Source organism: Pelophylax lessonae (genome assembly GCF_965119305.1).
Source record: "Pelophylax lessonae genome assembly, chromosome: 3".
NCBI lineage: Eukaryota > Metazoa > Chordata > Amphibia > Anura > Ranidae > Pelophylax > Pelophylax lessonae.
The window spans coordinates 487,893,768-487,915,949 of NC_138770.1; the positions used below are offsets into that span (position 1 = coordinate 487,893,768).

The following is a 22,182-nucleotide window of genomic DNA, read 5'->3' on the forward strand; positions in this document are numbered from 1 at the left end:
GTACTGTATATAGCAGGTGCCGATTTATACTGTATTAGAGCGTGTCTGGCACTGTGTGACTCCTCAACCCTTTGCTTCTCTCCTCCCCTCCTCCTCAGATGACGTCAGCAGGAGTGATCGGCCCCTCCCGCCGGGGAGAGCAGAGAGACAAGGCGAGAGAGAGACACAGAGAGACGAGGAGTAATTTACAGTAAGCGCAGGGAGACACTCTGAAACAGTATAAATCGGCATCTTTATATACAGTACAAGCACTGGGACACATAATGGTATGTAACAGGGCATTAACAGAGGAAATGGCATGCTTATACTGTACTAAACTGCTAGTATATCAAGACAGATTTTTTTTAAAAATGTTGCTTGTCTTTCAAAACGCTCGTAAACAAAGTTATTCGCAAACCAAGTTTTCACTGTACGTTAAAAACAGGGGTTTAATACCCATTTGCAGAAAGGTAAATTTGGTCTGCAAGCAGACTGGTCAGTGAGTATATTTCCTAAGGGCCGATTGTTCTCACGCACCTCATTTAAAGTCCCAAACCTTTTTCTCATTTTCGAGATTCTGGTATTGGGGGAAGCCAATTTCCTGGCTCTTTCCGCAGTCCACATTCCGGGTGTGGAGAATTGGCAAGCGGATTATCGGAGTCGTCAGGTGCTGGATCAAGGGGAATGGTCCCTTCATCCGGAGGTGTTTCATCTCCTGTGTGTCCGATGGGGAACTCCGGAGGTAGACCTGTTTGCGGCTCAACTCAACAAAGAAGTCCAGAGGTTTGTGGCCAGGTCTCAGGATCCTCTGGCCGATGCCACAGATGCCTTGGTGGCTCCTTGGAGCCAGTATCGGGTAGTTCTGGTGGCCCACAACTGGCCTTGTCAGTCTTGGTACGCAGACCTAGTAAAATTGGTCGCTGATTCTCCGTAGAGACTTCCTCTGAGGGAGGATCTGCTGTCCCAGGGACCAATCTTCCATCCTGCTTTACGGTCGCTGGCTTTAACGGCATGGCTGTTGAAGGGCAGGTGTTGAGAGATAGGAATCTCTCTGAATCTGTGATTCCTACCCTGTTGAAGGCTAGGAAGGCAACTTCTAGGAAGATTTATCATCGTACGTGGAAATCGTACATTTCATGGTGTGAATCGCTGAAGTTGCACCCTCGCTTGTTTTCTATAGCTAGGGTTTTGGCCTTTTTACAAAAAGGGGTTCAGCAGCGGTTGGCCTTGGGCGCTATTACGGCAAAGTGTAGGCCTTGGCTTTTTACTTCCAACGTCCATTGGCTGCTAATGCCTTGATTCACACTTTTATTCAGGGGGTGTGTCATCTAGCTCCCCCGAGGAGATCCCCGTTGCCTCTGTGGGATCTCAAATAAAATCAGGGGGGGTATCCTGCGCTTAATAATGAATAAGTAAAATATAATAAAATGACATAAAACAAATGACATAAAACAAGATAGCAGCTAGAACACTGGATTCATAGTAATCCCATTCATATTGTGTGTCAAGTAGTGCAGCGCTATAAGCAACAAAATTAATTATACTTAAAAAATTATATAAATTGATATACAATTAATAATGGTGCAATAAAAAAATGAATCAATTGCACTAAGTCATAAGTCCATTCAGCATATAAAGATGGTGGAGAGTCCACTTAAGGGTGAAGATCCCAAGATGTGAAAAGCAATGGAAACAAACAGTCACCCGTGCGGATAGGCAAGATGGCAGCTTACCGCAATGAGTGGGCCTCCAAATTAATGGATGGGCCACTAAGAGCATAAGGTAATAACTCCTATGGACTGGGTTCTCTCCTCTGCATGAACGGACCAAGCTTCGCTAGACTGCATCAACCCCTCACTCGCTCATAGATCCAGAAATAACTCCGATATGTATGGCTCAATGTGATAATGAGTCTTTCTATGGACGGAATACTCCTTCTGAAGCTTGTGTTTTGTCGCTCTAGATGTCTGGAGAGCAAAGCCAACAATTCATCAAAACTTGCCCTCCTATTGGCAGCCATCTTGAGATGGCTGCCAATAGGAGGGCAAGTTTTGATGAATTGTTGGCTTTGCTCTCCAGACATCTAGAGCGACAAAACACAAGCTTCAGAAGGAGTATTCCGTCCATAGAAAGACTCATTATCACATTGAGCCATACATATCGGAGTTATTTCTGGATCTATGAGCGAGTGAGGGGTTGATGCAGTCTAGCGAAGCTTGGTCCGTTCATGCAGAGGAGAGAACCCAGTCCATAGGAGTTATTACCTTATGCTCTTAGTGGCCCATCCATTAATTTGGAGGCCCACTCATTGCGGTAAGCTGCCATCTTGCCTATCCGCACGGGTGACTGTTTGTTTCCATTGCTTTTCACATCTTGGGATCTTCACCCTTAAGTGGACTCTCCACCATCTTTATATGCTGAATGGACTTATGACTTAGTGCAATTGATTCATTTTTTTATTGCACCATTATTAATTGTATATCAATTTATATAATTTTTTAAGTATAATTAATTCTGTGGGATCTCAACCTGGTTTTGTCTGTTCTTCAAAAGCCTTCTTTTGAGAACACTAGGGAGATTTATCTGCTTTCTTTATCCCAGAAGGTTGCTTTTCTGGTGGCAATTACTTCTGCCTGCAGAGTGTCTGAATTGGCAGCGCTGTCCTGTCGTTCGCCTTATTTGGTGATCCACAGAGATTAAGTGGTACTCTGACCTAATCTGTCTTTTCTCCCTAAGGTGGTGTTTGATTTTCATCTAAATGAAGACATTGTGTTGCCTTTACTCTGTCCTAAGCCTAAGCATCCCAAGGAAATTGCTTTGCACTCTCTGGATGTGGTTCGGGTGATCAGGGTTTACCTGACGGTCACTGAGTCTTTTAAGAAATCAGATGCTCTTTTTGTCCTTACTGAGGGATCTCATAAAGGTTTGGCTGCATCTGCTGAGACTATATCCAGATAGATTAGGCAGATGGTGGTTCAGGCTTATTCACTGAAGGGTCCGATTCCTCCTTTACCTGTGAAGGCGCATTCTACTAGAGCGCTGAGTGCCTCTTGGGCTTTTCGCCATCATGCCTCAGTAGTGCAAGTTTGTCAGGCGGCGACTTTATTGTCTGTGCACACATTTACAAAATTCTACAAGGTAGATTTGTTGGCATCTTCGGATGCATCCTTTGGCTCCAAGGTTTTGCAGGCTGCTGTTTAAAAGAGACTTGTTTGTTTCTCTTTAGGGGTTTTTTTTCTTTCATTGGTGAACTCCTGTTGTTCCTGGTTGAGCTTTATGTTACCCAGTTGGCTAAGTTTAGACTTTGGAGTTTACGTTAACTATTTGGTTTGCGTTCTTCCCACTCCTCATGCCTACATTGCTTTGGGACGTCCCAATGGTATAAGAAGCATAAAAGCTGCGTCTGTCAATGGGCGATAGAGAAAACTGCATTTTTGTAAGAACTTACCTTAAAATCCTTTTCTCTGAAGTCCATTGACAGATGCAGCACCCGCCCCTCTAATATGGGGATGGTTTGTGTCTTCTTCTCACTGCTTGCAACGAAACTGGTATGCTGGAACAGGGTGTGTGGAGTTATGCCTATAGGGACAGCCCCCGTAGGCATGATAAACTGTTTGTTTTTTTCCTACCTAGTACTACTCCTGTAGTAGGCAGCATAACCCAATGCTATAAGAAGCATAGGAGCTGCATCTATCAATGGACTTTAGAGAAAAGGATTTTACGGTAAGTTCTTACAAAAATCCAGTTTTTTTACCATAGCAGAACAAGCCTGTCCTCCTCCATATCGATTGGTGTTATGTCTATTGGGGTAGCTGTAGGTCTTCCTCACTCACCCTGCTCTCTGCAGTGCTTGGTGCTGAGACTTGTTTTTTTGCAGTTTCTTAAATTGACACTGCGTTATTCCAGAGTTCATAATGGAGTCCCAGGAACAAATTTCACCTACTGATCCCCTCCTGACCCCTGTCTGCTTTAACGGCAGTTTTGGAAAACCCGGTGTCAAAAGTGGATGTGATCATCAAAAATACCACTAGTAAAAAGCGCCCTATGCCCTCCCCTGTATCCTCAGATCCTGAGGTAGATATGGCTGCTGCGGACGCATGTCACCCTGAGGGATCTGCGTCACCACACTCAGATGGCAAGGACGTTATATTCTCGTCTGCAGCCGCGCGGGAAAGCGCGCTGGTGCAGGCACTTATACTGTCAGTGCAGGAAACTTTAAAAATGGCAGATCATTCTGCAGCATCAGGGTCGCAGGTGTCTTTTGGCAAACGCAAATCCCAGAAGTTGGGCAAGGTTTTCCCTTGTCCGGAACTTTTAGACAAAATTGTCAACGAACAGTGGGGGCGCATCAAACAGAGGTTAGTGGTCCCAAAGCATTTTAAAGGGCCCTACCCCTTTGCGGATGTGGTGTCTGCAAGATGGACCATCCGGTTTCAAAAAGTCCCCAGTCTTTACAGACCCTGTGGATAGACGGATTAAGTCTTTGTCCCGCCACTTACACATGATAGCGGGCTCAATACTTAAACCGATCTTCTTGAACACTTTGGTCTTCCAGACCATAACAAAATGGGCAAAGTTACTAAAAAGTGACTTGGAAATGGAACAGCTCTCTATGGGTCTGATGGAGCTAACGGACCAAATGGTCCAAGCCCTATTATTTATATGTGATGCGTCGCTGGATGCAGTTCCTCCTGGTAGCCAGAGTGTCTGCTGTGGGGGTAGCTATTAGATGCATGGTGTGGCTAAAAAGCTGGTCTGCAGATCAGGCTTCAAAAAAGGCACTCTCAGATCTCCCCTTTTTGGGAGACTGTTTGTTTTCTCATTGGATGAGTTAATCAAAGGGCTCTCAGATGGGAAGAGTACTCTTCTTCCTCAATCCGCCAAGGGAAAGTCACCGCATAAGACGGGGGCTTTTTTTCCACGGCCCACAGGCGGCTCTTTCATGCCCGCACGCAGGAGAAAGGATTTAAGCCATTTAGGTCTTCTGGAGGCTCCAAGAAGACATGATCGGGTAAGCCGAGGACAGGCCAATCCAGACCTGCAGACAAATCCCCATCTGCATGAAGGGACGCCCTCACCCATATCTAGGGTGGGGGGACGTCTTTGCTTCTTTCCGGAACCATGGACTTCCTTGATTCAGGACAAATGGGTCCATGAAATGATCCGATCGGGTTACAAGATCGAATTCCAGTCTCGACCGTCAGACAGGTTCTTCCCATCCAATCTACGCCTATCTCGAGATCCGTTAAGGGATCTACGAGAGGCGGTACAAGATCTGCTGTCACAAAGGGTGATTGTGTTTGTTTTTTCTCAGGAACGCTTTCAGGGATTCTATTCAAACCTGTTCACTGTGCCCAGGAAAGAAGGCAAAGTACGTTCAATCCTGGACCTCAAGGCTCTAAATCGCTTCAGGCGGGTACAGAAGTTTCGAATGGAGTCCATTCGCACAGTAGTGGCATCTCTACACCAAGGAGACTTTTTGGTTTCCATAGATATCAAGGACGCTTATCTGCACATCCCTATTTACGTTGGACACCAGCGTTTTCTTCGTTTCACTGTAAGAGAGGAGCATTATCAATTTGTGGCATTACCCTTTGTCTCACCTCCACCCCCAGGGTCGTCACCAAAGTGTTTGTTCCGGTATTGGCATTACTGCGATAACAGGGGATTATGGTACTGGGGTACCTGGACGATTTCCTCTTAAGAGCAGACTCACAATCAGCCCTGTTGGGCGACTTGACAATCTATACACTATACGGACTCTGCAAAAGTTTGGTTGAAACATCAATTTAAAAAAATATGCCCTTGTACCATCCTTAAAACTGGATTATCTGGGCCTGACTCTAAACTTCGCTTCGGCGAGGGTTTTTCTTCCCCCAGACAAACTGCAAAAGTTGCAGGGGGCGATTCGTCTGCTGTTATCCAGCAATCTGTCTTCTCTGCAGACTTGCATGTGGGCCTTGGGTCTGATGGTGTCAACCTTCGAGGCGGTTCTGTTTGCTCAGTTCCACATGAGACCCTTACAAAGGGAGATTCTTGTCAAATAGAACAAAGATTCCACAATCTTTGGACACTGATTAGGTTGAGTCACAACACAAAGACTGCTCTACTATGGTGGCTTCACCCGTTAGCACTGCGCTAGGGCAAGTCCTTCCTCCTACTGTATTGGACTGTGGTAACCACAAACGTCAGCCTGTCAGGCTGGGGAGGAGTTCTGGGGAAGCTGTGTGTCCAGATGTCCTGGACAGTAGAAGAGTTCAGACATCTGATCAACATTCTGGAACTCAAAGCAATAAAGCTTTGCCTGAATCACTGGACAAATCATTTAGAAGGTTGTCCAGTCCCGATTCAATCGGACAATGCCATGGCCGTGGCTTACATCAATCATCAAGGGGGCACCAAGTGTGTCTTAGCAGCCCGGGAGGTGGCCGAGATTCTGAAATGGATGGAAAAGTTTGTTCCAGCTCTTTCTGCAGTGCACATCCCAGGTGTGGAAAACTGGCAGGTGGAATACCTGAGTCGTCAGGTGTTGAATCAGGGGGAAAGGTCTCTGCACCCAGAGGTATTTCACCTCCTATGTGTCCGGTGGGGGACTCCCGACGTTGACCTGTTAGCTTCTCGACTCAACAAGAAGGTTCAGAGGTTTGTAGCCAGGTCGCCGGATCCTCTGGCCGATGTCACAGATGCACTGGTGCCTCCTTGGGGTCAATATCTTCTGATCTGTGCGTTCCCTCCGCTAAAACTCCTGCCGCGGCTTCTGCACAGAATAGAGGTGGAAGGGATTCCGGTCATTCTGGTGGCCCCAGACCGGACTCTCCGGTCTTGGTACGCAGATCTGGTAAAGTTTGTCGCCGATGCTCCTTGGAGACTTCCTCTCAGGAAAGATTTGTTGTCTCAAGGGCCGATCTTCCATCCTGCTTTACAATCGCTGGCTTTAACAGCTTGGCTGTTGAAAGCCAGGTGTTGAAGGATAGGGGTCTTTCTGACTCAGTGATTCCAACACTGTTGAAGGCCAGAAAGTCTACTTCTAGGAAGTTCTATCATCGTACGTGGAAATCGTACATCTCATGGTGCGAATCGCTGAAGGTGCATCCTCGTCTTTTTTCGGTGGCTAGGATTTTGACCTTGCTTCAAAAAGGGTCGAACAGCGGTTGGTTTTGGGCACTATCAAAGGCCAAGTGTCTGCATTGGCTGTGTTTTTCCAACGTCCTTTGGCTACGCATGCCTTGATTCGTACTTCACCATATGGTGAATTCATTCATTCATTCAATCACATTCACCATATGGCTCCTCCGGAGCGATCCCCGTTACCTCCGTGGGATCTTAATTTGGTATTGTCTGTTCTTCCAAAACCTTCTTTTGAGAATATTAGGGAGATTCCTTTGCTTACACTGTCTCAGAAGGTTGCCTTTTTGGTGGCTATTACTTCTGCCCGCAGAGTATCTGAATTGGCGGCGCTGTCCTGCCGCTCATCTTATCTGGTGGTTCACAGAGATAAAGTGGTACTTTGACCTAACCAGGCGTTTCTTCCTAAGGTGGTTTTGATTTCCATGTGAATGAAGACCTTGTGCTGCCTTCACTCTGTCCTAGGCCCAAGCATCATAAGGAAATTGCTTTGCATTCTTTGGATGTGGCTCGGGCAATTAGAGTTTACCTGGCAGCTACTGAATCTTTCAGGAAATCAGACTCTTTTTGTCCTCACCGAAGGACCCCAAAAGGGATTGGCTGCGTCTGCTGCGACCATATCCAGGTGGATCAGACCGATGGTGGTACAGGCCTATTCACTGAAGGGTCAGGTTCCTCCTTTCCCTGTGAAGGCGCATTCTACCAGGGCGCGGAGTGCCTCTTGGGCTTTTCGCCATCAGGCATCAGTGATGCAAGTTTGCAAGGCGGCTACTTGGTCGTCTGGACACACGTTCACAAAATTAAATAAATCAAATAAAGTAGATGTGTTGGCATCTTCTGATGCTTCTTTTAGCTGCAAGGTTTTTCAGGCTGCTGTTTAAAAAGAGAAAATATGTTTTCTAGGTGAGCTCCAGTTGTTCCTGGTTGAGCTCCATGTTACCTGGTTAGCCTTTGGTGAACTACGTACTTTTCTGTTTTTCCCACCCCTCATGCAAATACTGCTTTGGGAGGTCCCAATGGTCAAGAAGAATATGGAGCTGTGTCTGTCAATGAACGATAGAGAAAACTGGAGTTTTGACTTACCGGTAAAATCCTTTTCTCTGAAGTTCATTGACAGACGCAGCACCCGCCCTTCTAATTATGAGTGTGATGGGGTTTTTTTTCCTTCTAAACACTGCTTTGGGCCGCAGCACCCCCATTCCAAGATGATGCAGTGGACTGCCGGGAATGGTGCCCGCCTAATGCCAAAGTGTGGTGAGTAGTGTCCCCCCTTTTTTCTCTGGGAATTGCTGGGGTGGTCGCAGGCCCTCCCTGGGGATGGTAGCCCCCCGTGTCGTCCTCACCTACCCCCCTCCACTAGTCCCCTTTTGGGGGGCACAAGTGTTTTTTTGGGGTGGGGGGCTAAATTGGTGCTGGGCCGAAGGGCGGTGGGAGTGTGCCTATTTTGAGCAGGTTGTTAGTGGAGTTCCCTGAAACGAGTGGTTGGAATACCTAAGCGTTTCGCTAGGAGATATCCCTTTGAGAAGTCTCTCCTGAAGAAACTGATGGTTCCACCGTCGGTGGACTCTCAGGTTTCCAGGCTAAATAAGGCCAAACTTTTGCTGGTGGAGGATTCTCCATACTTTAAGGATCCTGTGGACAAGAGAGCTGAGGTTCTGGTTCATTACCTTATCACTGTGGCAGGTTCAATGTTGAGGCCGGTGTTTGCTATTCACCTTGGTATCCCAGACCTTAACAGAATGGGCAAAAATGTTATGCCAGGATCTGGAAGGGAGTCAACACCCTCCTGAGCTGGCGGATCAGTTAATCCAGGGGCTATAGTACATTTGTGATGCATCTTTGGATGTGACCCCTTTGGCTGGCAGGGTATCTGTGATGGCGGTGATACTTTTCTGCATGATTTTGTTGAAGTACTGGCTGGCCGACCAGGCTTCTAAAAAGGTGCTGACTGATCTACCTTTTGTAGGTGACAGTTTGTTCGGTGCCTCTATGGAGGAGATTAAGGCCCTTACGGGAGGTAAGAGTACATTACTTGTGCAGGTTGCTAGGGGCAAGAACCTTTGTTGGAAATGTGGTCCTTTTTTCTCGTCTCACAAGTGGCCCTTTTGTCCGTCTGGATCGCAGGAAAAGGGTTTGAGATCTACCTGTAACTTTGCGGTAGACTCCAAGAGACCCTGGAATGGTAAGTCAAAAGTGGCACTGCCGCAAACAAGCCTTCCCCAGCCTGAAGAGGCGCCCTCACCAGCATCTGGGGTGGGGGAGGTCTTCGATTCTTTCCGGGACCCATGGACCTTGCTCATTCAGGACAAATTGGTCCACGAGTTGATTTGGTTCGCTACAAGATCTCACGATCGGCTGCAGGGCCTCTATGGGGCAGTGCAGGACCTGTTACCACAAGGAGTCATTGTGCTGGTTCCAGACTCGGAACGTTTTTAAGATTTTTATTCATGTCTGTTTACTGTTCCCAAGAAGGAAGGCAAGGTTAACCCGATCTTGGACCTCAAGGCTCTGAACCACTTTGTGCGGGTTTAGAAAATTTGGATGAAGTCCATCCGCACGGTAGTGGCTTTCCTTCATCAAGGAGATCTTCTAGCTTCTTTCGATCTCAAGGATGCTTACCTTTACATTCCAATATATGTGGGCATCAGTATTTTCTTCATTTTGCCATGGGCAAGGAGCATTATAATTTCCTGGCATTACCTTTTGGTCTCGCTTCAGCTCCTCGTGTGTTCACAAAGGTTTTGGCCTTGCTTCGGCAGAAGGGGATCGCGGTACTAGGTTACCTGGACAATCTGCTTCTGTGTGCAGAGTCTTCTTTGGCTCTATAAGTTGACATTACTGTGCGAACTCTACAGGAGTTCAGATGGACACTGAATTTTCAGAAATCTGCTTTGACTCTGCCCACCAAGCTGGACTACTTGGGTCTGATGCTGGATTCAGCTTCGGCCCGGGTGTTTCTTCCACAGGCAAAATTTCTGAAGTTGCAGGATGCGATTTGGCTCCTGTTTTCCAACCATCGTTCGTCGCTCAGGACTTGCATGCAAGTGCTGGGTCTGATAGTTTCCACCTTCAAGGCGGTTTTGTTTGCTCAGTTCCATACCATACCTCTGCAAAAAGATTCTGGCCAAATAGAACAAGCATCCGCTGTCGTTGGACGATCTAATCCTGTTGAGTTGGGGTAGAAGTGGGTCTTTGAAATGGTGGCTCTGCTCCCTGGCGCTTCGCCTGGGAAAATCCTTTTTTCCCCTATATTGGACAGTGATTTCCACGGATGCCAATCTGTCCGTATGGGGAGTTGTTTTGGGAGTATACTCGGTTCAAGGTGTTTAGACTCGTGAAATGTCCTGTCTGCCGATCGACATACTGGAGATTCGGGCGATCAGACTTTATCTGTCTCAGTGTCAGTGGACGTATCGTCTGCAGGGATGCCCAGTGAGGATACAATCAGAGAATGCTACGGCGGTGGCATATGTCATTCATCAAGGGAGCACAAGGAGTGCCCTGGCGGCCCAGGAAGTATCCGGCATTCTGAGGTGGGCAGAACTATATGGTCCGGCCCTCTCTGCTGTGCACATTCTGGGGGTAGAGAATTGGCAAGTGGGACTATCTCAGTTGGCAGATGTAGGATCAGGGAGAATGGTCTCTTCACCTGGAGGTGTTTCATCAGCTGTGTCTCTGGTGGGGGACCCCCGATGTGGACCTGTTGGCCTTTTGTCTAAACAGAAAGGTGCAGGGGTTCATGTCAAGGTCTTGGGATCCTCTGCCTGACGCCACAGACGCCCTGGTGGCTCCTTGGGGTCAGTATCGTCTGATTTACGCCTTTCCTCCTATACAACTTCTGTCGGGACTGCTACACAGAATTGAGGTAGGAGGGATTCCAGTCATTCTGGTCGCACCAGACTGGCCTCACCGGTCTTGGTACGCAGGTCTGGGGAGGCTGGTAGCAGACGTCCCTTGGAAACTTCCTCTCAGGGAAGATGTTCTGTCTCAGGGACCAATCTTCCATCCTGCTTTATAGTCACTGGCTTTAATGGCTTGGCTATTGAAAGCCAGGTGCTGAAGGACAGAGGGCTGTTGGAGTCAGTGATTCTTACTCTATTAAAAGCTAGGAAATCTACTTCCAGGAAGGTTTATCATCGGGTTTGGAAGGTGTACATTACTTGGTGTGAGTCTCTGGGGGGTTTCACCCGTTCCTTTTCTGTGTTTCGCCTGTTCGAGTTTCTACAACTAGGTGTAGATCATTTGGAAAAATATGGCCAAAGCTGAAATCTGACCCTTGATGGTGTCCAGAGCCAAAGGCTGTTGGCGGCAAAGTCCTTGGTTCAAACTTTTGAGCAGGGAGTTCGCCATCTGGCTCCTCCAGTGCAATCCCTGGTACCTCCGTGGGATCTCAATTTGGTGCTGTCGGTACTTTAAAAGCCTCCTTTTGAAAACATTTGTGAACTTCCTTTGCTCACTCTGTCGCAGAAGGTGGCCTTTTTGGTTGCTATTACTTCTGCACATAGAATGTCGGAGTTGGTTGCGTTGTCCTGTCGGTCACCTTACCTGGTGGGTCACAGGCACAAATTGGTGTTACGACCCTGTCAGGCATTCCTTCCTAATGTAGCGTCTGTGTTTCATTTGAATGAAAATATTGTGTTGCCATCCTTATGTCCTAAGCCTAAACATCCTAAAGAAATTGCTCTACATTACTTGGATGCAGTCAGGGCAATTCGGGTGTACCTGGCGGTGACTGAATTGATTCAGAAATCAAATTCTTTGTTTGTTCTTATGGATGGAACTCGTTAAGAACCATTTCCAGATGGATCAAGGAGACGGTGGTGCAGGCCTATTCTATTAAGGGTCAGGTTCCTCCTTTCCCTGTCAAGGCATATTCTAAGAGAGCGCTTACTTGCTTTGTGCCTCCTGGGCCTTCCGTTATCAGGCATCAGTAGTTCAGGTGTGCAAGGTGGCTATGTGGTCATCGGTATACACATTCACAGTTTTATAAGGTGGATGTACTTGCATCTTCGGATGCTGCTTTTGGCCGCAAAGTTTTGTAGGCTGCAGTTGCTGAGGCTCCCGCCTTTAGAGGGTGTATTTTTTTTCCTGGTGATGAGCTCCAGTTGTTCCTAGTTGAGCTCCTGTTTTACCTGGTTGGCTATGTTTAGCCTTGTTGTGAACTATATTTATTGCTGTGTTTTTCCCACCCCACATGTTGATACTGCTTTGGGACATCCCAATGTTCTAAGAAAACATGGTACTGTGTCCGTCAGTGAACGAAAGAGAAAACTGGATTTCTCTAACGTCCTCCGACAGTCGCCGCCCACTCACAAGTCTTCACCAATGGGTATTGACCTTTGCTCCGCAGGAGTAGCTAGGCAACAAGAATTGTTAATAAAAGCTTTTAGCATAGACACACCCCTAGGGGCTGTCCCCTCAGTCAATACCTCCCTGCACCAGCATTCCCAACTCAGTTTGATCTTGCCTAGCTTAGGAGTAGCAGGCTTTCCTGTGATGGGGCTTCAGTCTCAGCCTTCTACCCTTTTTGATTTTATTTCAAAGTATTTTTCTTTCCTTTAACTAGCTGTTATTTTGTCAGCTTTAGTTTAGGGTTCTTCGGATGAAGATGTTCATGCGGAGCTGGGTCTCGGACTGGCCGCCCTGGATCTCAGGGCTGAGTGCCAGATGGATCCCCAGCCTGCCATCGAGCGTTCAGCTTAGGTTTGCCCTGGCACATTGAACGACCCATCCCTGTTCGCTGCAGGGATGCTGCCTGTGAGGTGGCTACCTCACTGGACGCCATGCTGCGGTCTATGGCTGCAGTCCACGAGCGTCCTGGCTGCGGCACTCCCTGTCTGCCTTGATAGCGGTTTGTCGCTGGAGACATCTGGTACGGTAAGCACCTTCTGTGTGGGGACCTTCTGTGTGGGTGTCAGTCTGTGGCTGTGTAGAACCCCCCATGTCTGTGAAAATGCGGGCTCCCTGTCAGATCCCTGTATGGATACATTGCCTGTGGGCTGCGAGGGGGGGCCATCCTGCTCTGCTGTGAGTTATGCTCTGGGTGCAGATTTAGGTACAGACATGTGTTGTGCGGCGGCCGCTGCTGCGATCCGCAATTTTTTTGCATATATGCTGTGGCCGGCCCTGTCCCTGTACAGCGCCGTGTTTTGACGCCATTCGCCGCCATTTTGGCGGGCCGCACTAGTTCGGGCACATGTCGGCGCCATTTTCCTGTAGCCTCATCCCTCAGCCGAGCGGCCATGTTTGCGGAGCCTCATAGGCTATATCAGTCAACCAGCTATTGCATCACTTCCTCTTTTCTCTGGGAACAGTGATCGGTGGAAGCAGCCTGTTGTGCTCTCTCCAGGTTTTTACCTTCATTGTCCTGTCATTCCTTGCTCAGTGTTCTCTATCCCTGCGGGATCGGTGCATACAGTAGTGTACGGTGGGCTGCGCTCGCCGTGGTGTTAAAGGGCCAGTACCTTTTTTTCCTTTCATTGCTGGGGCATGGATTCTCAGGATAGCAAGTTTCCCCCCGCCCTGGTGGGGGACCAGGGGGCTGCTGCACCCCCCGAGGGGGCTGATCTTGCCGCGGGGGTGGCGTCCTTGGTTTCTCAGGTGCAGATGCTGATGGCTGATCGATCCGCAAAAAGGTCCAGGTTATCCATTTCCTCTGATCAGAGGGCGATGTGGCTGCTGTGGCTGGCGTACCCTTCTCGGGGTCTCGCTCATCTTTGGACCTTATGGGGTCCGAGGGGGAGGCAGAGGTGGAGGGGGTTGATGTTTCTCCCCCTGGCTCGCCTGAAGAGCTCGCACTCATGGATGAGCTGATTGCCTCCATTAAAGATACGTTGCACCTAGAGGATGAGCCTACTCCTCCTGCTAGGGTGTCCTCTTTTGGAACGCAGAGAACTCGCAAATCAGCGCAGGTTTTTCCCTGCCCTGCAGAATTTCATCATACTGTTAATGAGCAGTGGCGCAATTTAAAGAAACCCTTTACAGTGCCGAGTAAGTTTAAACTGCTTTATCCGTTTGCGCCCTCCACCGACGAGCGTTGGTGTGTGGCGCCTCAGGTGGATCACGCGGTGGCCATTTTGAACAAGGCTACTGCGGTTCCTTCTGAGGATACCCCGGTTTTCCGGGACCCTACGGACAGGAGGCTGGAGTCTCTTGCCCATCATGCCTATATGGTTGCTGGTTCTATGCTGAAGCCTATTTTTGCTTCCATTATGGCGGCCCAGGCTGTTGCAGATTGGACGAAGGTGCTCAGGCGCACCCTGGTGGCTGATTCGGCTCCGCCTACCACGTTGGCTATGGTGGATCAAATCCATCAAGGTGTCATGTACTTGTGTGATGCGGACTTGAATTTAGCTCCCTTGGCTGCGCGCCTGTCCAGCGTGGCGATACTGAACCGTCGTCTGATATGGCTGAAAAGTTGGTCGGTCGACCAATCTTCTCGCAAGACGCTGGCGGATTTTCCCTACGCGGGATCTCGCCTTTTTGGCGAGGCTTTGGATACTCTGATTAAAGGAGTTACGGGGGGCAAGAGTACTCTCTTACCCCAGTCTCACAAGCATAAGTCCTTCCGTGGTAAACGGAATTCCTCGTTTAGGCCCTCTCAGGGGTCCTTTCGTGCCTTTCGGTCGCAATCCAAGGGCAAGCCCTTCAAAGGCCAAGGCTCCCAGAAGAAGCCGTGGGCGGGTAAGCAGAAGTCCGGCCAGTCCGGTTCGACTTCCCACGCCAATTCCGCCTGAAGGGGGCGCCCTCATTTGTTTCTGGGGTGGGGGGACGTCTGCGCGGTTTCCTACAACCTTGGCTGACCCACATTCGGGACAGATGGGTTCAGGAAATCGTTCGATCTGGTTACAAGATCGAATTTCTCTCTTGGCCGGCGGGCAGATTTTTTCCCTCAAATCTTCAGCTGTCTCCGGAGCGCTTGCAGGATCTGCACCTGGCGGTGCGGGCCCAAGGGGTGGTTGTTCCGGTGCCTCATCGGGACAGATTTCTGGGGTTTTACTCCAATCTGTTCACTGTGCCCAGAAAGGAGGGCAAGGTGCGTCCGATTCTGGACTTGAAAGCTCTGAACCGCTTTGTGCGGGTTCGCAAGTTCCGCATGGAATCCCTGCGCTCAGTGGTGGCTGCCCTGAGTCCGGGGGAATTCATGGCCTCCATTGATCTGAAGGATGCATACCTACACATCCCCATTTTCGAGGGTCACCGGAGGTACCTTCGATTCGCCATTGCGGAGGATCACTACCAATTCGTGTCGTTACCTTTCGGTCTCGCTTCGGCTCCGCGGGTTTTTACCAAGGTGCTGGCGCCGGTTCTGGCCCTGTTACGAGCACAGGGCATTGCTGTCTTGGGGTATCTGGACGATATCCTGATAAGGTCAAGTGCCAGTCAGAGCCTGGTGACCGACCTGTCCACCACGATGCGGACGCTGCAGGAGTTCGGTTGGACCATAAACATTCCGAAGTCGACTCTGTGTCCTTCGGTTCGTATTCCCTACCTGGGAATGCTTCTGGACTCTGTTCAAGCGAAGGTCTTCCTGCCGGAAGACAAGCTCCGGACACTTCAGGACGAGGTCCGGTCCCTCAGGGACAACCGGCACTCGTCTCTCCGGACATGCATGAGATGTCTAGGTTTAATGGTCTCGGCTTTCGAGGCGATCCCCTTTGCCCAGTTTCACATGCGGGGTCTCCAAGCGGAGATTCTTGCCGAGTGGGACGGGCGGCCGCAATCCCTGGATCTGCGGATCTCGTTGAGCCAACGCACCAGAAGGGATCTTCTGTGGTGGCTCCAGTCCCCGGCAGTGTCGGGGGGCAAGTCTTTTCGTCCATTAATGTGGACGGTGATCACCACGGATGCCAGCCTGTCGGGCTGGGGCGGTGTTCTGGGCGTTCTGTCCGCCCAGGGAACTTGGTCGGAGGAGGAGTCCTCCCTTCCAATCAACATTCTGGAATTGAGGGCGATAAAGCTTTGTCTTCTGCGATGGACGGACCGACTTCGGGGTCGTCCAGTTCGGGTTCAGACGGACAATGCCACCGCGGTGGCCTATATCAACCATCAAGGGGGCACCAGGAGTGCCCGGGCGGCTCGGGAAGTGGCCGACATTCTGTCTTGGGCCGAGACGCAAGTCCCGGCGATAACGGCAGTTCACATACCAGGGGTGGAGAACTGGCAGGCGGACTATCTAAGTCGCCAGACCCTGGGCCAGGGGGAATGGTCTCTTCCAGATGTTGTGCGCGAAGTGGGGTTACCCAGATGTGGACGTGTTCGCGTCTCAGCTAAACAACAAGGTGGAAAGGTTCGTGGCAAGAACGCGCAATCCTCGGGCGGACGCCTCGGACGCGTTAGTGGCGCCCTGGCATCAGTATCGTCTGATGTATGCCTTTCCCCCGATTCAACTACTGTCCAGGCTCCTTCGCAGGTTGGCCTCGGAACCGCATACGGTGATTCTGGTGGCACTGGACTGGCCTCGCCGGTCTTGGTACGCAGACCTCGTCAATCTGGCAGTCGACGCTCCGTGGCGCCTGCCGCTTCGGGAAGACCTTCTGTCTCAAGGGCCGATATTCCATCCTGCTTTACAGTCGCTGGCTTTAACGGCCTGGCTGTTGAAAGCCAGGTCCTGAAGGATAAGGGTCTCTCCCCTGAGGTCATTCCCACTTTGATCAAGGCTAGAAAAGCCTCGTCAGGAAAAATTTACTACCGTGCTTGGAAAGCGTACTTTGCCTGGTGTGAGTCCGGGGGTATTCCCCTCGCTCATACTCGGTGTCGCGAGTGTTGGCTTTCCTCCAAACTGGAGTGGACCAGCGTTTGGCGCTGGCCACGGTTAAGGGTCAGATTTCTGCGCTGGCCGTTCTCTTTCAACGCCCTGTGGCGTCTAATTCATTGATTCGCACCTTTGTTCAGGGGGTGCGTCATTTGGTCCCTCCTAGGAGGGAACCTTTGCCTCCATGGGACTTGAAATTAGTTCTGTCCGTGTTACAACAGGCTCCCTTTGAAAAGATCAGGGAGATCTCGTTGTCTCTGTTGTCCAAAAAGGTTGCCTTTTTGGTGGCGATCACTTCGGCTCGCAGGGTGTCGGAGCTGGAGGCTTTGTCCTGCAGCTCTCCCTACCTGGTGATTCACAAGGATAAGGTGGTCTTGCGACCTAACCCATCCTTTCTTCCGAAAAGGATCTCGGAGTTTCACCTTAATGAAGACATTGTCTTGCCTTCGCTCTGCGCGAAGCCTAAGCATCCGAAGGAGGTTGCCTTGCATTCCTTGCATGTTGTCCGGGCTATCAGGGTTTACCGGTCGTCCACTAAATCTTTTCGCAAGTCGGATTCCCTCTTTGTCCTTCATGGCTGCGACCATCTCCAAATGGATCAGACAGACCATTGAGCAAGCCTATGCTTTGAAGGGGAAGGTTCCTCCCTTCCCTGTGAAGGCGCACTCTACCAGATCTTTGAGTACGTCTTGGGCTTACAGTCATCAGGCTTCTGTGGCCCAGGTGTGTAAGGCGGCGACTTGGTCGTCCGTTCACACCTTCTCAAAATTTTATAAGGTGGAGGTTCAGGCATCGGCTGATGCCTCCTTTGGCCGTAAAGTTCTCAGTGCGGCAGTTTCTTAGGGACCCTTGTTTTTTTTTTGGGCCCTTGGTTATTGGGGTGTTTTACCCCTGGGTTACTTGTTTTCCTGGGTTGTTGCTCCTGTTGAGCACGTTTTCCTGTTGCCCAGTTGGTTCTCTTACTGTGGTAAGGTTCCTTTCTCTGATGTGGGTACTGCGTTGCCTTTTCTACGGTTGCGTCTCCCACCCCTCATGTCTACACTGCTTTGGGACATCCCATTGGTGAAGACATGTGAGTGGGCGGCGACTGTCGGAGGACGTAAGAGAAAACGGAATTTTTGTAAAATCTTACCGAAAAATTCCTTTCTCTGAGTCCTCCGACAGTCGCCGCCCCCCGCCCCTCTTTTGGGGTTTTTGTGTACTCTTACTGCTATGCTACCAAACTGAGTTGGGAATGCTGGTGCAGGGAGGTATTGACTGAGGGGACAGCCCCTAGGGGTGTGTCTATGCTAAAAGCTTTTGTTATTAACAATTCTTGTTGCCTAGCTACTCCTGCGGAGAAAAGGTCAATACCCATTGGTGAAGACTTGTGAGTGGGCGGCGACTGTCGGAGGACTCAGAGAAAGGAATTTTACGGTAAGATTTTACAAAAATTCAGTTTTTTGTCTTACCGTAAAATCCTTTTCTTTGAGGTTAACTGACGGACACAGCACCCGCCCCTCTGTTGGGTTGAGTTATGTATTCTTCTGACACTGCTTGTTACAAACTGAAGTCCTATAGCAGGAAGTGATGGTATACCCCCTGGGACTGCCTCAGGGGTGAAGCTAAAATTGTTTCTGCCTAGTGCTACTCCTGAAGAGAGAGCAGCATAAGCCAAGGGTATAAAAAAGACATGGAGCTGTGTCCGTCAGTGAACCTCAGAGAAAAGGATTACCAAAATTCAGTTTTTTTTTATACAAACTGGTAGGTCTTTTTTTGTTTATAGAATATAACATAAAAACACAAGTGATCAAATACCACCAAAAGAAAGCTCTATTTGTGAGAAAAAAGGATATGCATTTTATTTGAGAGCACCATTGCATGACTGTGCAATTGTCAGTTAAAATAATGCAGTGCTGTATCCCAAAAAAATGGCCTGGTCATGAAGGGCGGTAAGTCTTCCAGAGGTAAAGTGGTTAATGCTGCTCAGTGGAAGGGATCCACGTCACATGTCTGATCTGCAGACCAAGACTGTTAATAACACTTAATAGTATTTGAAAACAAAATAAATCAACTATAAATGCCTACTAATTGTCATATATATTTTTTTCTTTGCAGGTGCTCTTATTTTAGCAGCACGTTATATTAATGACAAAAAGAACTCTGCATTTGCAAAAAGAATGTACTTACTGAAGCAACATATTGGGAATATTACTCTTAGTAGCAGCAGAGCCAGAGATGTGACCTTACAACATAGTACATTTTAGATCATTCCACCTTGCTTTCCAAAATCTGACAACATTAAAATGCCTGCAAAGACGCCAATTTATCTGAAGACTGGCAACAACAAAAAGGGGAAAAAAATTAAACTGAGAGATGTTTTGTCATCTGATTTAATCAGTCCACCTTTAGGAGATTTTCGACATACTATACATATTGGCAAAGATGGACAACATGATGTCTTTGGGGACATCTCATTTCTTCAAGGCAACTATGAACTGTTGCCAGGCATCCAAGGCAATACAAGAAGTGGCTATTTGAATGGACATAATGAATTCTTAAGGACAAACAGTATCTGTGACTCAATGTATTCTGAATCTCCTTCACCAGTTCTTAAAAATGCAATCTCCCTACCAACGATTGGAGGATCTCAAGCATTAGTTTTGCCATTGTTATCTGCTGTGACTTTTAATTCCAAAAGAGACTCTTACAGCCCATACAAGTCACCAAGACTTAGCTGTGAGCCAGTTTTGGAAGAAAATTTTCTAGAAAAATGTCAGCCTTATGAAAATGAAGAGGAGTTTGATAGTGAAAGTACATGGAAGGTTAATAGTTCAGCATCATGCTCTACCAATGGAAGATCAAGCCATTCATCTAGTCTCTCTGAACAATACACTGATTGGCAAGGGTTAGACTTATTTGAACACAGTCCTATTTCAAGCAACATGAAGGACACTAATTTAAAATCAGAAGAATCTCTTACTGACCTGGCTGGCTCTCTGTTAACTCTACAACTTGACTTGGGTCCTTCTCTTTTGGATGAAGTGCTTAATGTTATGGACAAGAATAAGTGAGATTTTTTTTGTCATGGATCACTTATTTGCATCCCGCATTTTTATGTTTTTGTTTTCAGTAGCAATACTGAAATATTTTACCCAAATATCTGTATTCTATCAGCTATAAGATACCGTATTTGTCAGATTTCATGGACATTTTGTGAACAGCAATTTATGGGGATCTTCTAAAAATGCATAAAACTGATCTTTTTATCACATTATATGTATTTGGGTTTGCTCATATATAGATATCTAGTAGAATCCACCTCATTCAAAGTTGGACATCTTCCTGATTGCCTTCTCTTTTCAGCAAAAAAACTGCATTGTTGCCGTGCTCCAGCAGGTTTTAAACTCCCGGAAAAGTTGCAAAAAGTTTAATTTATTTCTACATTTTATGTGCTTATTTTTTTTTTTCTCTGCAGAGTTTTTAATTTTTCTACAACGTATATTGGGTTCAGCATTTTTTATTGCTTGACATTTTTCATTGCAGATTATGTTTGAGAAATGCATATATTTCATTTTTATTTTGTATCCAAATCCTACAAAAACATTTTTGGTTACAGCAATAAATAAAGCACTGTTTTCTCACCCTATACATTAAGTATTGCAAATGTTTAATTATTTGTTACAGCTGCTATATGTTAAAATGTGTCAGTCAGAAACAGAAAGCCAGCTTTTATAAATATTTTAAGACAAGGGAAACTTTACTGTAAGAAACAGGTGCTGCTTTTTTTGTTATTTTTTAAATCACATTTTAAATTGTCATTTTCAGAAAAGATAACACAAAGTGATGTGACAAAATTTCATGACATCTTAGTTTTTAGTAGAGGGTAATTGTTATCAAAACTTGTGACTAGGTACAAAATTGTAATGATTAGATTGCAGTTCCTTATTAAACCATTCATCTGTCTGTTATAGTAGACGTTGAATATGCTTAGTGTGTTGCCATAGCAAACATGAACAGATTTCCAATGACAAATACCCATACGTATGCTGACTATTTTTTTTTTTTATTTTTTAGACAGTATGATCCATATCTTCTTTTTTACTTGCTGCTATGATTGGTGTCTGCACATTTCATTGCTGTTGGCTTGTTTTCACTAGCGTTACTCTCTGAAGAGCGTTTCACCTTCAGATTCCTTTTCAGAGAGCATTTGACAGGCAGTGCGAAGACGTTGTATTACCTCATAACCGCCAGCTTTAACTCCTTGAACCTGGCACAAACATACTGCAACCATGTGCATTGCATGCGATAGGATGGCCTTATTAAGTTGAATGAGTAACCATCAGTGGGTTGTACTGCCTGATGATTGCATTTCCAAGGTGGCTGTGGCATATACTGTATACACAACCCTCTGCTTCCTTTTGCAAGCATTTTGGAGTACAATAAATTACTAGTGTAAATGCGGCCATAGTGAACTGGTCACATTTATTTTTTTCCCATGTTTGAGTAAAATGTCAACACACGGAGAGCACTTTATCAGAACAGAAGACACAGAAGCAACATGCACACACGGGTGTGGACATTTTCTAAAAAACTACTTGTCCAAGGGACAAAATTGGGGTCCCAGTCTACTTGACCCTCATGAAAATCTACTTGTCCTGATAAAAAAAAATTATCTTTCGTTCATTGACGGACACAGCTCCAGAATTTTCATAACCATTGGGGTATGCTGCCCCCTACAGGATTAGGACACTAGGCAGGACTAAGTCCTTACTGCCTAGTAAGGAGTAAGGACCTAGTTCCTTGCTGGAATGTCTGGCCCTAGCATTTTTTCTTTTTAAACAGATTTTTTTTCCTCTTTTGTTATTTTCTGTTCCTGTGAGAACTACAATCAACTGCTGGACTGGGCGACGGACTGGATATTCCAGATCCTTACGGTCTCCCAGGTCCCGCCAGCGAGCTTGTGCAGACCTCAGCTCTGCGGTAGATCGACCGGGACATAGCCCCACTGGACAGGGGCTGGCCTGTAAGTTAAATGTCTCATGAGGATGCATACGACCTGGTCCAGGCCTGAGTCGCATAAAATATGAATGTGTCATACAGCCAAAATGAAATAGTATCCCTACATTGCCTTCATCTAGTAGATGAATGCCAGCATAGCTAAACTATGCATATGAAAAATGTCCCGTATAGATGCGGGATAAAGAAGCTATAGAGTTGGCAAAAGATAGGCAGAGGGTATAATACAGAGACAAATATTTTTATTATTAAAAACAAGTACAATGCCTTGATGGGGGCGCTGCAGCCCGCTCCTCCAATAGCTATATATCCATAAACGTACAAAA

At 47.5% G+C, this 22,182-nt stretch overlaps 1 protein-coding gene across 1 annotated transcript; it reads left to right on the top strand.

The window, feature by feature from the left end:
• Positions 1–19,143: 19,143 nt before the first annotated feature.
• CDC42EP3 (CDC42 effector protein 3) lies at positions 19,144–19,911 on the top strand (the record flags this gene model as incomplete). Its single annotated transcript, XM_082250030.1, has 1 exon — positions 19,144–19,911. One exon carries the CDS (start codon positions 19,144–19,146, stop codon positions 19,909–19,911), a length of 768 nt encoding a protein of 255 aa, XP_082106156.1.
• Between the last annotated feature and the right edge of the window lie 2,271 nt (positions 19,912–22,182).